The 14287-nt window shown below is 45.3% G+C and overlaps 2 protein-coding genes across 2 annotated transcripts in view; one reads left to right on the forward strand and one right to left on the reverse strand.

Annotated features, from left to right (window-relative positions):
• LOC113451924 (uncharacterized) overlaps nt 1-14287 on the forward strand; it is a 219030-nt gene that overhangs the window by 107626 nt on the left and 97117 nt on the right.
• Nucleotides 10400-14287, reverse strand: part of LOC113450365 (uncharacterized) — a 64427-nt gene continuing 60539 nt past the window's right edge. Inside the window, 2 exon segments of the mRNA XM_087928111.1 lie at nt 10400-12386; nt 12991-13123. Coding sequence (XP_087784237.1) covers nt 10405-12386; nt 12991-13123 — 2115 coding nt within the window. The 3' untranslated portion in view covers nt 10400-10404.

Raw genomic sequence — 14287 nt, forward strand, 5'->3', positions numbered from 1 at the left:
AGATCACTGAATGATTCTGTGAGCAACTCAATCTACCTGCCTGCTTTTGGGCATTTGCTCTTTTTTATATAAAAAAATTCAATATTCACATACATGGTGTTGTGAGTTAATTTTGTGAGTTTGCTTGCAAGCAAATTTTATGTGACAGACTGAGCTAGCCGATGGCAGATAGATAGATCTCTGAATGTGATTCTGTGAGCAACTCAATCTGCCTGCCTGCTTTGCCTGATTTGGGGTAAAAGTTGCTTTTATATATATATAAAAGTTGAATATTTATATAAATATTTATAATATTTACATACAAGCCATGCCCAGCCAGTCACATGACCACCAAGCCACACTCAAAAATTAGGCCACACCCACAGAACTGCTTAGTGGTCCCTGGGCTTTAAAATTATGAGTTTGTTGATCCCTGAGGTCCAAAAGATTGGCAACAGACAAATGGTCATCCAATCTCTTCTTAAATATTTCCAGTGTTGGAGCATTTACAACTTCTGGAGGCAATTTGTGCTATTATACAGGTAGTCCTCGGCGTGCGACCACAACTGAGCTCAAAATGTATGTTGAGAAATTCTTTAAGTGGGTTTTGCCACATTTTATGGCTTTTCTGGTCAAGTTTGTTAGCTGAATCACTGCAGTCATTAAATTAGTAACACGGTTGTTAAGCGAATCTGGCTTTCCCCAGTGAGTTTGCATGTGTTCTGACCCAAGGAAGCAAACACAAAACAGAGGCAACAGCAAAACCTTTTAATGATTCTTTACGAATTCTATTCCTTCCCGGTTAAAAGGCTGTTTCAAACTAATTGTCTCTGATAAGAACAAGCCTTTCCAAGGTGGTGCAAGGCTACCAAGAACACTAGATAAAGTTACTAAGAAATATTTCAAATGCAAAGAGTCTCTAAACACCAATCAAGATATTCTGAATGTCCACAAGGCTTGAATGCAAAAATTTCTTTGCTTCCTGCAAAGAACTCCGGTTTCTCAGCTGGCTTTTATCTCTAAAGAGAGGGGCCATTACTTTGCAGCCTTACTCCTGAGTCACCCATGCTGCTGCAGCTGCTCTTCCCTTTGAGCAGCCCTGCGTGCACACGTGCTGGGCACAGGCTCCTCGGGGGCCTCTTCATCACTGCTGCCGGTCTCCGCAATCTCCGAAGGCAGCATTCCACTCTCTGATAGTCCTGGCCCCATCCCTGCATCACATGCAGGCCCCTCATCTGAGTCCTCGCTCTCCGAGACCTCAGCCATCCACACCTGCTGCCAGCGAACCACAACAGCATGTCAGAAGGTTGCAAAAAAAATCACATGACCCTGGGACATTGCAACCGTCATAAATGGGAGTCAGTTGGCAAGCAACCAAATATAAATCATGTGACGCTGGGGAATGCGGTAATGCTCGTAAGTGGGGAGTCACTTTTTTCAGTGCCATAACTTTGAATGGTCGCTAAATGAACTGTTGTAAGACGAGGGCTGCCTGTAGATAATGACAGTGCAGAAAATTAAACAAGTGTAAATGGAAATGTATTTTTTCCCCCTCACAACTGAAAAAAAATTGATGGAGAAAAATGGATTTGGTTGGGATGGCAACGCAAAGATTTTTAAACAAAGAGAAGATTTCTATTCGGTCCTGTTTCCACTGGGAAATTGTTTCTTTTTTAGGCTTGAAATAGGAAAAAAAAATTAGACTTTAGTTTGAAGATTGAATAATTGTGTAGTTTTAGAAATGGCTAGCAACAACTAATTGAAAAGTCAAATGTAGTTTAGTATTTTCGCTGTACTGAAAAGGGTCAACGCCTTTTTTCTTTTTTTCATTTTTTTATCCTGACACACAGCCCGCCCTTTTGAAAAAAATCTTTAATTTTATTGTATTTTATAGTACAGTAAACTTTAATAAAGCATTGGTGTGTGTGTGCGGGGAAACGAATCTCTCCCGCAGAGATATGGAACTTTTAAGGCAGCCGTGCAGCTTAAGTGGTGAATCGGACGAGAGCGTGTCTTTCCCTGCCTGGCAACTAGTGACCAAGCCTGTTTCAGAGTTTTGATTGGCCAGTTCGTGGAAAGTCCCATCCTAGTGAGGAAAACCCCTGGCCTGGGTCCAGCGAAATGTGGGAGGGGCTGTAGAAAGGGGGCATTGCGAAAGCAAGTGGCTATGGACTCTCGGTTTCTTGGGAGGAAATTGGACCACTTCTTCTTTGTTAAGTGGCCATAAGCCAACAACTGAGGTGACTTTTCTTTTCCAAAAAGGTCTGGAGCCGGAATATTCCAGGCACCCCGCCCCCCCCCCCAAGGCAATCCTTGCCCTTTGATCCTGGGCGGTGACGCCCAGGTGGGAGAAAACGCACTTTGCTCTGGTTCAGAGGCACTGTCTTCTACCCCCCGCCCCCGCAGGTTCGGCCCTCTGTGTCTGTTGTTCTTGGATCTGACACACAGGGGAGGGGGACCGCAACATGGGTGTGGGAGAGGAGTGTGCCCCATCTTCACTAATGGGTGGGGGGAGGGGGCAGGACTACAGGTGTTTCAGTGAACAGCCGGGGTGGGGTGGGGGATATATGTGGGCCTTTGGCAGGCTCCCCCCCACCCCAGCAGTAGCTCTTGTGAGGGAGGCGGTGTCCCAGAAGAAACTGCTGGCCGAAACGGGATTCATTGCGGAGGACGCTTGGCAAACAAAGGACGCAACGCACAAACATTGCTCTAGCAGCCTGGGCTCACAAAGCCAAGGATTGTATTACACGCCCCGATGTCACGTGACAAATGCGGGCGCGGTTCCAACAAGTCCCAGAAGGTGCCCGAACATGAAAAGCAAGAGAGAAACAGAGTCAGTGATAGAGTGAGAGGCAGACAGACCGAGGGAGAGGAAGGGGCAGAGGGAAAGGAAATGGGAGGGGAGGGGGAGGAAGACAGAAAGGAAGAGGGGGGAAAGAGAAGGAGAGAAAGAGCGAGAGATGAAGAGGGAAGGAGAGAGAAAGGGAGACAGAGAAAGAGTGAGAGAGAGGAAGAGGGGAGGGAGGGAGAGGAAAAGAGGGAGGGAGAGAAAGAGAGCCAGAGGGAGGGAGAGAGGGAGAGAAAGAGCGAGAGATGACGAGGGAGTGAGAGTGTCAGAAAGGGAGGCAGAGAAAGAGGGGGGAGAGAGGGAGGAGGGAGAAGAAAAGAGAGAGGGGAGGGAGAGAAAGAGGGAGGGAGAGAAAGAGAGCGAGAGGGAGGGAGAGAAAGAGCGAGAGATGACGAGGGAGTGAGAGAGTGAGGAAGGGAGGCAGAGGGAGAGAGACAGAGAGGGAAAGGAGGGAGAAGAAAAGAGGGAGAGAGGGAGGGAGAGCAAGAGAGAGGGAGGGGGAGAGGGAGAGAAAGAATGAGAGATGACGAGGAGTGAGAGAGTGAGAAAGGGAGGCAGAGAAAGAGAGAGGAAGGAGGGAGAAGAAAAGAGGGAGGGAGGGAGGGAGAGAAAGAGGGAGGGAGAGGGAGAGAAAGAGATGATGCGGGATTGAGAGAGTGAGAAAGGGAGGAAGAGAAAGAGAGAGAGAGGAGGAGAGGAAGGAGGGAAAGGAAAAGAGGGAGGGAGGGAGGGAGAGAAAGAGAAAGAGGGAGGGAGGGAGGGAGAGAAAGAGCGAGAGATGAGGGATTGAGAGAGAAAGGGAGGCAGAGAAAGAGAGAGAGGAGGAGAGGAAGGAGGGAGAGGAAAAGAGGGAGGGAGAACAAGAGAGCAAGAGAGAGGAAGCAGGAGAGGGAGGGAGGGAGGGGGACAGGGGAGATACTGGCCCAAAGTCCCCCGGAGCGGCAGTGAGGAGGGGTCCTCCTTGCCCACCCTCTCCTCCCCGCCTGAAAAGCTGCAAGAAGCTGAGCAAGAAAACGAGGCGGGTGCCGGAGACCTTCAGTTCCGGCTACTCTGGCCTGGGCCAAGGCCAGCTCTGCCTCAGCTCTGCACACCTTTTAAGAGAATCGTTAGGAACGATTTTTTCCTGCATCTCTGCTGCCCCCTGGTGGTCCTGCCGAAGACTGCGAGGGCTGGCCAAGCAAGGCGGATCCGAGCTCTTGTGGGCTGTGTCTGCCTTCTGGTGGTCATCAAAGGCCTTTGCCGATGATGGGCAATAAGCGCCGGCAGATATCCGAAGCTGCCCTACCTCTGCAGCCCAGATTTTGGGGTGGGGGGGGCCAGGAACTTGAGGGGCCCTTTTTCCGCGGATGAATTTTATTCAAAGCAGAAGCTTTCCTGAGCATGTCTGTGGAGATTTTCAGCCACCCAGGTCATAATTGTGTCAAAGGTGCTGGTGGAAAAAGCAACTGGGACTGTTTTTTCCTTGAGGAGGAGGAAGGTGCTTTTTTCAAGAAGCAACTGGACTTTTCTTGTTGTTGTTGTTGTTGTTTTTGAAGGTTTTTCGCTTCTCATCCAAGAAGCTTCTGAAGCTCTAACTGCAGGGTGGGGAATGGAAAGATTTGATACTCCTTACAGACAGCTAGACAGAGAGTCCTTTCAGAGAGCTGCTGATCCAGTTCTACAGAGGAATCATTGAGTCTGTCATCTGCACCTCTATAACTGTCTGGTTTGGTTCTGCAACCCAACAGGACAGACACAGACTTCAGATGATAATTAGGACTTCAGAAAAAAACAATTAGTACCAACCTGCCTTACATCGAGGATCTGTATACTGCACGAGTCAAAAAGAGGGCTGTGAAAATATTTACAGACCCCTCACATCCTGGACATAAACTGTTTCAACTCCTTCCCTCAAAACAACACTATAGAGCACTGTACACCAGAACAACTGGACACAAATAGAGCACAACAAACAACTAGACACAAGGACAGTTTTTTCCCAAACGCCATCACTCTGCTAAACAATTTCAACACTGTTCAACTATAACAAAGCCTGAATTACTATTACTATTAATCTTCTCATCACTCCTTATCACCCATCCCCTCCCACTTGTGACTATAACTTTCTCGCTTGGATCCTTACAATTTTTATTGACTGTTTCCTAGCATGATTCGATTGCTTATTATACCCTATGACTATCATTAAGTTTTGTGCCTGGTGTTCTTGACTCTTGACGAATGTATCTTTTCTTTTCTGTACACTGAGAGTATTTGCACCAAGACAAATTCCTTGTGTGTCCAATTACACTTGGCCAATAAAGAATTCCATTCTATTCTATTCCATTCCATTCTATATCCTTGAGGCCACTTGGAGGTTTCTCTGGGTCCTCAGGGTCACTCGAGTTGTGCAAATGGGTACGGAGCCTTCTTGGAACTGCTGCAAGGACAATGTTGTAGACCACCATCCAGTCAGAGCTGAAGAAGCTGCTTGGATGAGAAGCGAAATGTCTTCCAAGAAAAACCAGAAAGTCCAGTTGCAGAGGTGGTATTCAGCAGGTTCTGACCAGCTCTGGAGAACCGGTAGTGGAAATTTGGAGTAATTCGGAGAACCAGAAAACGCCACTTCTGATTGGCCCTGCCAGCCCCATCTCTTCTCTGCCTCCCATGTCCCAGCGGATCGACTGGATCTTCTTTTGTTACCCTGCACAGGAGAACGGAGCTGGAAAGCAGGCTAGTTGGGTGGGGAGGGAATGGAGATTTTGTAGTATCTTTCCCCTGCCACACCCACCAAGCCACACCCACAGAACAGGTAAATTTTTTTGACTCCCACAACTGTCCAATTGCTTCTTGAAAAAGCACTTTTGGAACAACCATGACCTGGATGACTGAGAATCCCCATAGACATATTAGCATGCTAATGAGCTTTTCTGGAGCAAGTGGGGACTGATAGGGGGGGAGGGGCTGGGAGGCTGATATGGGGGGGAGGGGCTGGGAAGTCTTCAGACTTCCACCACCACCACCACCAAATATGGCAGAACATGACACATTGTGCTGCTTTTAATATTTGAGCTTGACACCTGCTAATGCCTCCTTGTTTTCCAGACTACATCCTCATAAAACTATGACCAGAGTTTCCAGAGCCACATCCTCCAAGTTTTCTTCTCCTTCACCTTCTGGAACAGAGCAGGGAGTCAGGAGGGGCAGTCTCTGTTTCCATCTTCCAAACTTCCTAGAAAAGGCTGCCTGGAGCAATACATTTGATCCAGATTTGCTCTTTGCAAAAAAAAAATATTTTTTCTGCTTGGGCAGGGGTGGTTGGACTAGATGACCTACAAGGTCCCTTCCAACTCTGATGATCTGTTAAATATCGCAGGAGATACATCAATATTTCTCCAAGAAATGAGAATGCAGGCTCAGACCAGAGATCATCGAGCTTCAGTATTTATGGGATTCCTAACAATTGTGCAATTAAGGATCGTGAGGAAGAGTGGGGAGGGGAAAAGGACAGCCACTCCCCTAGAAGATGGATATAAAGCAGTGGTCCCCAACCACCGGGCCCCGGACCGGTACCGGTCCGTGGATCATTTTTTACTGGGCCGCAAAGAAGTGGGTGCCGCCATCTTGTTTCGACGGCGCTTGAGAAAGTGCTTCTGGGTGAGCTTGTCGGTTGTCGGTTGGAAAGTGGTATTTGGGTGCTGAAGGAATCCTCGCGCCTTAGTTTCATCGTGGGGGGGGGCGGCTTCGAACGAAGAGCCATCCCAATGGCAGTGGAGTCTCACATTAGGAGATTAAGAAAGAGCCCGAAAAGCCCATCGACAAAGGTACAAAGGAGGAGTTGAAGGTGGCGGGGAGAAGCCGGGGACGGCTGGCTGGCCACTCGGCTCGCCTTGCCTTGGTCCTGCGTGCTGATGCTGGTACAGGTCCGTGGATCATTTTGTGATGCCGGTACCGGGCCGCGGGACAAAAAAGGTTGGGGGCCACTGATATAAAGCCTTTAAAACATCCTCATCACCTGAAGCTTCTCAAACATCCAACTTCCCGGGAGGTCGGGGAAACGGGCTCCCCGTGAAGCACAAGGGGGGGGAAGAGTCATACGGACAGTCCTCTGGAAAGCAAGAGGGGGGGATCGTTCACTGGAAGGCTAGAGACACGTGTCACGGGGGTCGTGGGAAAACCAAGGGAGCTGTGGCTGGAGGAGACCTGTAGATTTGGGGCCTCGTCAAAACGCTGGTAGCCTGGGCTTTCCGTATCTCAGCAGTCGCTGCCTCCCCCAGACATTGCTTCGCTCGGGGATTACCTGCGACTCTTTGGGACACCGCCCCAGTTGAACACGGAAAGGTCTCCACAGTTACGCTGCACACAACCTGCGAAGCCCCTCCCTTCTTCTCCCTTTCCTCTTCAAAGGGTTTCTCGGTAGGGAGATTCTGCCCGGAGACAGATGACTCATCAAAAGGGAGGCTTCCCATTGGCGCAACCTATTCCTTGGAAGCCAATTCCGAAGTATCCCTCTCAAGCCCCCCACCTCCCCCCAATTCCACTTCTCCCCTCTATTGGGGAGGGGGCTTGGGGGGGAAGCCTCCATGGGCGCTCCGTCTGTTGCTGCTGCTGCTGCTGGTGGTGGAGACGTCGGCTGGGAGCCCTGCAAGCGAAGCGGGAGAGGGAAGGAGGACCCACGGTAAGGGTGGCGAAGCGGGAGAGACCGTTGGTGCTGCTGGGGGGCGGGGGGAGAGGTGAGACGTGAGCAAGGCGGAAGCATCCGAGACTCCTCCCCTTTCCTCTTGGCCACGCCCCTCCCAGTACGATTCCCTCAGACGGAGAAGCGGGAAAAGGGGTTCCGAGAGGAGTGGGCGGAGCCTATTCTGGCGGGAAGAGCGGGGAGACAGACGCCTCTCTGAGGGGAAGCGCCACCAACTGAGGGTGGGAGCCTTAGATGTCGTCAGGGACGGACTGGACTCCTCCTGTCTCTGGGTCAGTCACTGAATTGGGCCTCCTTCTGGTTCCCTCTTTTCCCTCAATGTGCCCCCTCAGTAATGGGTTCCCCTCAAGGGACCCTTTCAAGTCACCCCGTCACTGAGGCGAATGACTTAGAAGATCCCCACACTGGATCCCCTTCAAGCCCTCGGTCTCCATTCGCCCCCAAAGACCCTTCAGAATAATGGTGGTGTTTCTTTCAGGGCTTCATTTTCAAACGGAAAGAGTGGAATCGCTGGATCGACAATAAGGAATATACTGGACTTAACTCTATTAATACATTATTTTTAATGATATTAAATGGGAAGATAAATATAGACGCTGCTTGGACCCTCCCCGCTCTGACCCAAAGTACAACTCTTTAAAGGCCCCAAATACCTTCCAACTTGTAGAAAGAGGCAAAAGGCTGAAATTTTCTGGTTCCCCTTTGAGTCTTCTGTTGCAAAGGAAGAAGGTAATGTTGGCTGAAGCACTTTCAATGTTGCATGGATTATATCCACAGGTGTAAAATTACTTAATTAGGAAAATTTTAACAAAAATGCCAGGATTTTATAATCAAGGATTGTTCCCACATTTCAATTGTTTGCTTCTTTCATAGATAAATCTAGCTTGCTAATGCTTTTCTCATTCCACGGTTTTCAAAGCATCATTGTGCAATGTGAAACTGAGTCAGATGTGAACCCATTCCACCCCCTTCTAGCACTTTCTAACATTTTATTCCACTCTCCCCCCTCCCACATAAGTTCTACATATTCATCTCTTTCTTCCTTAAGCTTTTTTATTCAACATATAAGATGTAGGGCATCATTTACATTGCGCAACAACAGTTTCCAATAATTTATTAACTTTTCAAATTGAGAAAGTATCAGAGTGTGCAGCAATCCAACCAATACAGAAGTAAATAATTCAGCAGGATTCATTTATAGAAGCATGTATAAATATGATGCATGTATACAATACCCATGCAGCTCTTTCAACGTGGTAGGAAAAACAAGGACAAGAAGCAGAAGCAACCAGCACCATCAGAACACAGAATCTCTATATTTATACAGATCAGTAACCTTAAGTCAAGCCCAGTCTCCAAGCCATCTGGCATGGCTAACAAGAGGTTCTGTTTCTTAGTCACCAAATAGTTCCCATTGGCTGACTTGTTATGTCTATCCCAGCTCATAATTTTTATATACTGACAGAAAGGTTGTTAACAATCAGGAAATACCTTTTTTACAAAGCTATATTAAGATAAAAAGCACAAAGTCGCAATCATACTGCTACCAGTTTTCTCCAAAACCATAACAAAACTGAGGACCCCTAACACATCTAGTGTGATTGATCTTTCTAATCAACTTGATGTCACAAAATGAAATAAAGGAAATAGAGGAAAGGAATTGAGAAAGTGAAAATACAGTACTGATTTATCTGAGAAACTGAACAACGAATACTTTAAATCAGGCATTTGAGTCCTTTTTAAAAAAAGAATTGCTCGTATTGTACACTGTTGGATCAATAAAGCCATTTTTAAGTCCCTTTCAGTTAGGAGAATATGTTGTGGTTAGGTAGCAGCAGTGAAGAGGTTCCTGAGGAGCATATGCTAAGTGCACGTGAAGAGAACATCTGGAGCAGCACAGGTGACTCGTGAGTAAGAATGCAACGTAATGGCCCCTCCCTTCAGAGAATATAAGCCTGGTTTCAAAGGGTTTTTGGTTTTGCAGCATTATGAATAGAGACTCTGGACTATCTGAAGAATTCTGTCAAGGCTTTTCTGGTTGGACTAACTGGCTTCAAGCCATCTTTTATCTACAAAGAAGTTTATTTGTAGATTAAAGCTGTGAAGGTTTGAGTTGCTGCATTTGTTTGAGATTTTCTGGCTGGTAACTGGGTTGGGTCAGAACAGAATAGAACAGAATGGAACGGAACAGAGCTGGAAGAGACCTTTGAGGTCTAGACCAGCCCCCTGCTCAAGCAGGACACTCTATACCAGGGTGTAAAACTTGATTTCATTGAGGGCATCAGGGTTGTGTTTGACCTTGGGGGGTGGGGGGCATGTTGGGGGCACCTGTGGAGGCCTTAGGGCTCTGCCAGCAAAAACGGGCTCCGAAGGCCTGTTTTTGGCTATGACGGTCTCCTGCAACCCTCTGCCAGCAAAAATTAAGCTCCATTTTCACTGGCAGAGGCACTACGTCTTTTCACTGTATATGGGGGAAAATAGCTTAAATACCTTGCTAGAAGTTTAACGAAGGCCGATATTTTCAACATAATTAGAGCTAAAATGAATATACACACATACATTTTTCCTTGCTTTGCTTGCATACAGCACCTCTTCACAAAGCCTGGAGGCTAATCCCAGACTCAATTCAGATGTTGATTATGCCTAAATAAAGAGTTTCTGACCAAGCTGAGGTTGTGAGGTTTTGGAGCAGTGAGAGGGGCAATTGTGTAACAGATCTTTTTGAGCAAGACCTTAACTGAATAGGTAATACCTCTGAAAATAAAAAATCTATTCTGGGAACGTCCCAAATCCATACATTTATTCAGTTGTTCCTATGGTGATAACTCTGAAAGAAGGAAGACTGTTCACCACATTTTTCCACAGATGTTATTCTTCTTATGCTCCATATCTTTAAATGGTTTCATATCCTAGTGGATCTTTTTACATAAATTAAGGACACTTCAGTCCCTAAAGGGATCACCTTCCCGTCCTGTTGTGAATAAGTTGATGGCTTTCCACAGGATATTTTTCTGCCTGGTCCTTTTATGTACACAGACTGTGGAAAGACCTTGGCTGGCAGTACGTCTCTGGCAACTGGAGTCAGATAGGTACAGAGACATCCAGGTTTTTCTCCTGTATGGATCCTTTTGTGGCATATCAGGTAACTACTAGTGCTGAAGCTCTTCCCATAGTCTATGCATTTAAAGGGGTTTTCTGCAGTATGCATCCTTTTATGGGAAGTAAGGGAACTCTTCACACGGAAACTTTTTCCACAATCCACACATTTCTAAGGCCTTGCCTTTGTATGGATCCCTTTGTGGAATTTCAGACACACACTGTGCCTGAAAGTCTTCCCACAGTCTAGGCATGTATAAGGTTTCTCTCCCTTGTGGAGCCGTTTGTGGAGGTCCAGGTACATGCTAGTTTTATAGCGCTTTCCACACTCCATGCATTTATAGGGCTTTTTCCCTGTGTGGATCAGCTTGTTTACGGATCCTCCTTGTTTATGGGAATCAAGGTCACAACTTCGCCTGAAGCCCTTCCCACACTCTTGGCATTTATAGGGTTTTTCTTCTGTGTGGATCCGTGTATGAGAAGTGAGAGCACCCTTTACACGGAAGCTCTTTCCACACTCCATGCATTTATAGGATTTTTCTCCTGTGTGGATCCGTTTATGACAAGCAAGAGACCTCTTTACACTGAAGCTCTTTCCACACTCCATGCATTCATAGGATTTCTCTCCTGTGTGGATCTGTTTATGAGAAGCGAGAGCACCCTTTACACTGAAGCTCTTTCCACACTCCAGGCATTTGTAGGGTTTTTCTCCTGTGTGGATCCGTTTATGGAGGATCAGGTAACTGCTGCTTTTATAGCTCTTTCCACACTCCATGCATTTATAAGGTTTTTCTCCTGTGTGGACCCGTTTATGGGAAACAAGCTCACCACTATGGCTGAAGCCCTTCCCACAGTCTAGGCATTTATAGGGTTTTTCTCCTGTGTGGATCCGTTTATGATAATTAAGTGCACTGTTTCCCCTGAAGCTCTTTCCACACTCCATGCATTTATAGGGTTTTTCTCCTGTGTGGACACGTTTATGGGAAATAAGGTTACCGCTTTGCCTGAAGCTCTTTCCACAGTCCAGGCATTTATAGGGTTTTTCTCCTGTGTGGATCAGTTTATGAGAAGTGAGAGCACACTTTACACTGAAGCTCTTTCCACACTCCATGCATTTAAAGGGTTTCTCTCCCGTGTGTACCCGTTTATGGATGATCAGGTAACTGCTGTTTTTATAGCTCTTCCCACACTCAATACATTCATATGGTTTTTCTCCTGTGTGGACCAGTTTATGAGAAGTAAGAAACCTCTTTACACTGAAGCTCTTTCCACACTCCCTGCATTTATAGGGTTTTTCTCCTATGTGGATCCTTTTGTGATATTTTAGGCACACTCTGTGCCTCAAGCTCTTTCCACAATCTAGGCACTTATACTGTTTTTCTCTGGTGTGGATCTTTTTATAAGAAGTTAAATTACCTCTCCATCCAATACTTTTTCCAGGGTTCACATCGTTGTAGGGCTTCTCCCTTGCCTGGATCATTTTATGTGAAGTAAGATTATTACTACTGGAGCTTTTTCCAGTTTTGCAGTGGTTACTAACATCGGGGTTTGCTTTGAATATTTTTCTACTTTGACATTTCCCCGTATATTCTTTGGAATCATGTTGGGTCAGGAAATGATCCATTTCCACACATTCAAGAATAGAGTTTTCACTCCAATTGTGCTTCTTTTCAGGTTTCCTCCTTCCCCACTTATTTGTAGATGTCTCCTCAGGAATTTCAGTTTTGATTATTTGCAATGGCATTAAATTTGGCTCTTGGTCATTCTCCTTCTTCTGCGCATCAAATGCTTGTGGGGGGGAAGAAAAATAAATTAGAATAATCTACAACATCCACTTTAATGTCCCTATGCATAGATTTATCTATTACTGGGCATGTCCGGAGAAAGGAATGAGGGAAAAGACAGCATGGATATTAGTTACTAACTTAAAAGACTAGCATGGCTGCTCATCTACCCCCCATTCTTGGCAGTTAAAAAATTAAAGGAAAAACAAGTCTTGACATCAGGATGAGGCATGCAAATTGTCTCAACTATGACCCACCCAACTTGCATTCAATAAGACAACATATGTCATTGCAACCCAAAGCAATGCAAAATTTGTTGCTGAGTAGGACAACTGTAACAAGCAAAAACATCCTCTCCCTGATCATCTTCCCAATAACTCTGCAGTAATGACCCAGGGCTCCAGGATGACCACAAGTCTGAATGTCACCATAGTGATCTCTTCTAAATCAAACTGTGCTACTTAGAAGACCATGAAGGGGAACTGGAATTAATGTAAGAGGAAAAAAGAAGAGATGAAATCATTTTAAACAAGTTACGCATAGATCTAAGTTGTAAATAATGTATCTAGTGACACCTTGCTCTGACGTAAATTTTCCTCCAGATGAACCTTTACCTAAAGAGGCCACCATCCTAGACGTTTCCAACATGACTTCTTGATACAGGGCTTTCTGGCTGGGATCAAGCAGCAACCACTCTTCATTGTTGAAATGGATGGCCACCTCCCCAAAGGACACAGGACCCTAAAGAAGAAAGAATCCCTATAAGAAGTCTCAACAGAGTTTGCAAGATCTCCTTCAATCTGCAAATCCTAAAAGCAGAAATGTCTATGGAGATTCTCAGTCATCCATGGTCACAGTTGCCCCAAAGGTGCTTTTTTCAAGAGCTAACTGGACTTTCTGCTTTTTCTTTGAAGACATTTTGCTTCTCATCCAAGAAGTTTCTTCAACAACCAGAAAGTCCAGTTGTCTCTTCAAAAAAAAAAAGCACCTTTGGGAGTAAAAGCCAAAGTAAAAATCCTTGATTGGACATTTCCCTAGGTGGACTCAACACATATGATAAAAAGGGCAGAATTCATAGCTGACAGCCAATTAGAGCGTGTTTTATCACTTTTACTGACTGCTGACCTTCAATATCAACCTGCCTTGATCAAGTGGCATAGTGTCCCTTAGACATATCATCTACCAGTGCCCTCAACGTTTCATCATATTTGCAAGAGGTTCTGTGAGATTTCTGTTTGACATAGTAACCAAATGGTCCTTGCGATTCTTTAATGTGTCAGCCCTGCTCACACTCATGAGCGTTTCAATTTAACATTTTTCTTAGGTTTTTGAAGTATAAAATACAAAGAAAGAAAAGCCATGGAAAAGTAAGAAGAGAGGAAGGGAAAAAGAGAGGATGACATGGCCAGCAGGTGACATGCCCAGAGAATCTCCTTTCTTTGGACAGTCATTTTTCCAACTTAACAGGGGGAGCAGGACTCCTTTTGTCTGCTTGACTTTTTTTTTTAGTAAATTTTTATTGGTTTTTAAAACAAACATAAACAAACAAAACATAAAAACATCAAATCATCTTCCATATATGTACACATAGTGTGCCAGTTGGTTTACAAATTGTTTTGTGCTTCCATTTCAGTCTTCAATTATAATTACATTGTATATAATCTCGTATTTTCAAATCAATATATTAAATACATTAATATCATTATTAATCATTTGACTCTTGGTCATTCTGTGATTTATTTATTCATTCATGTTTTCCAAAATGATCATATTTTACTTAATTTGTTTTATGTCAATTCAGATTATCATCCCAGGTCTATCCTAGAATCATTTTGTAGATATAATAAGAAAAGAATACATCTTTATATATTTATTATTTTCTAAAAGTCTACATATTTCATTACT

This window comes from Pseudonaja textilis, chromosome 2, assembly GCF_049901715.1.
Source record: "Pseudonaja textilis isolate UNSWEBS1 chromosome 2, rPseTex1.2, whole genome shotgun sequence".
In the NCBI taxonomy this organism is placed as follows: Eukaryota; Metazoa; Chordata; class Lepidosauria; order Squamata; family Elapidae; genus Pseudonaja; species Pseudonaja textilis.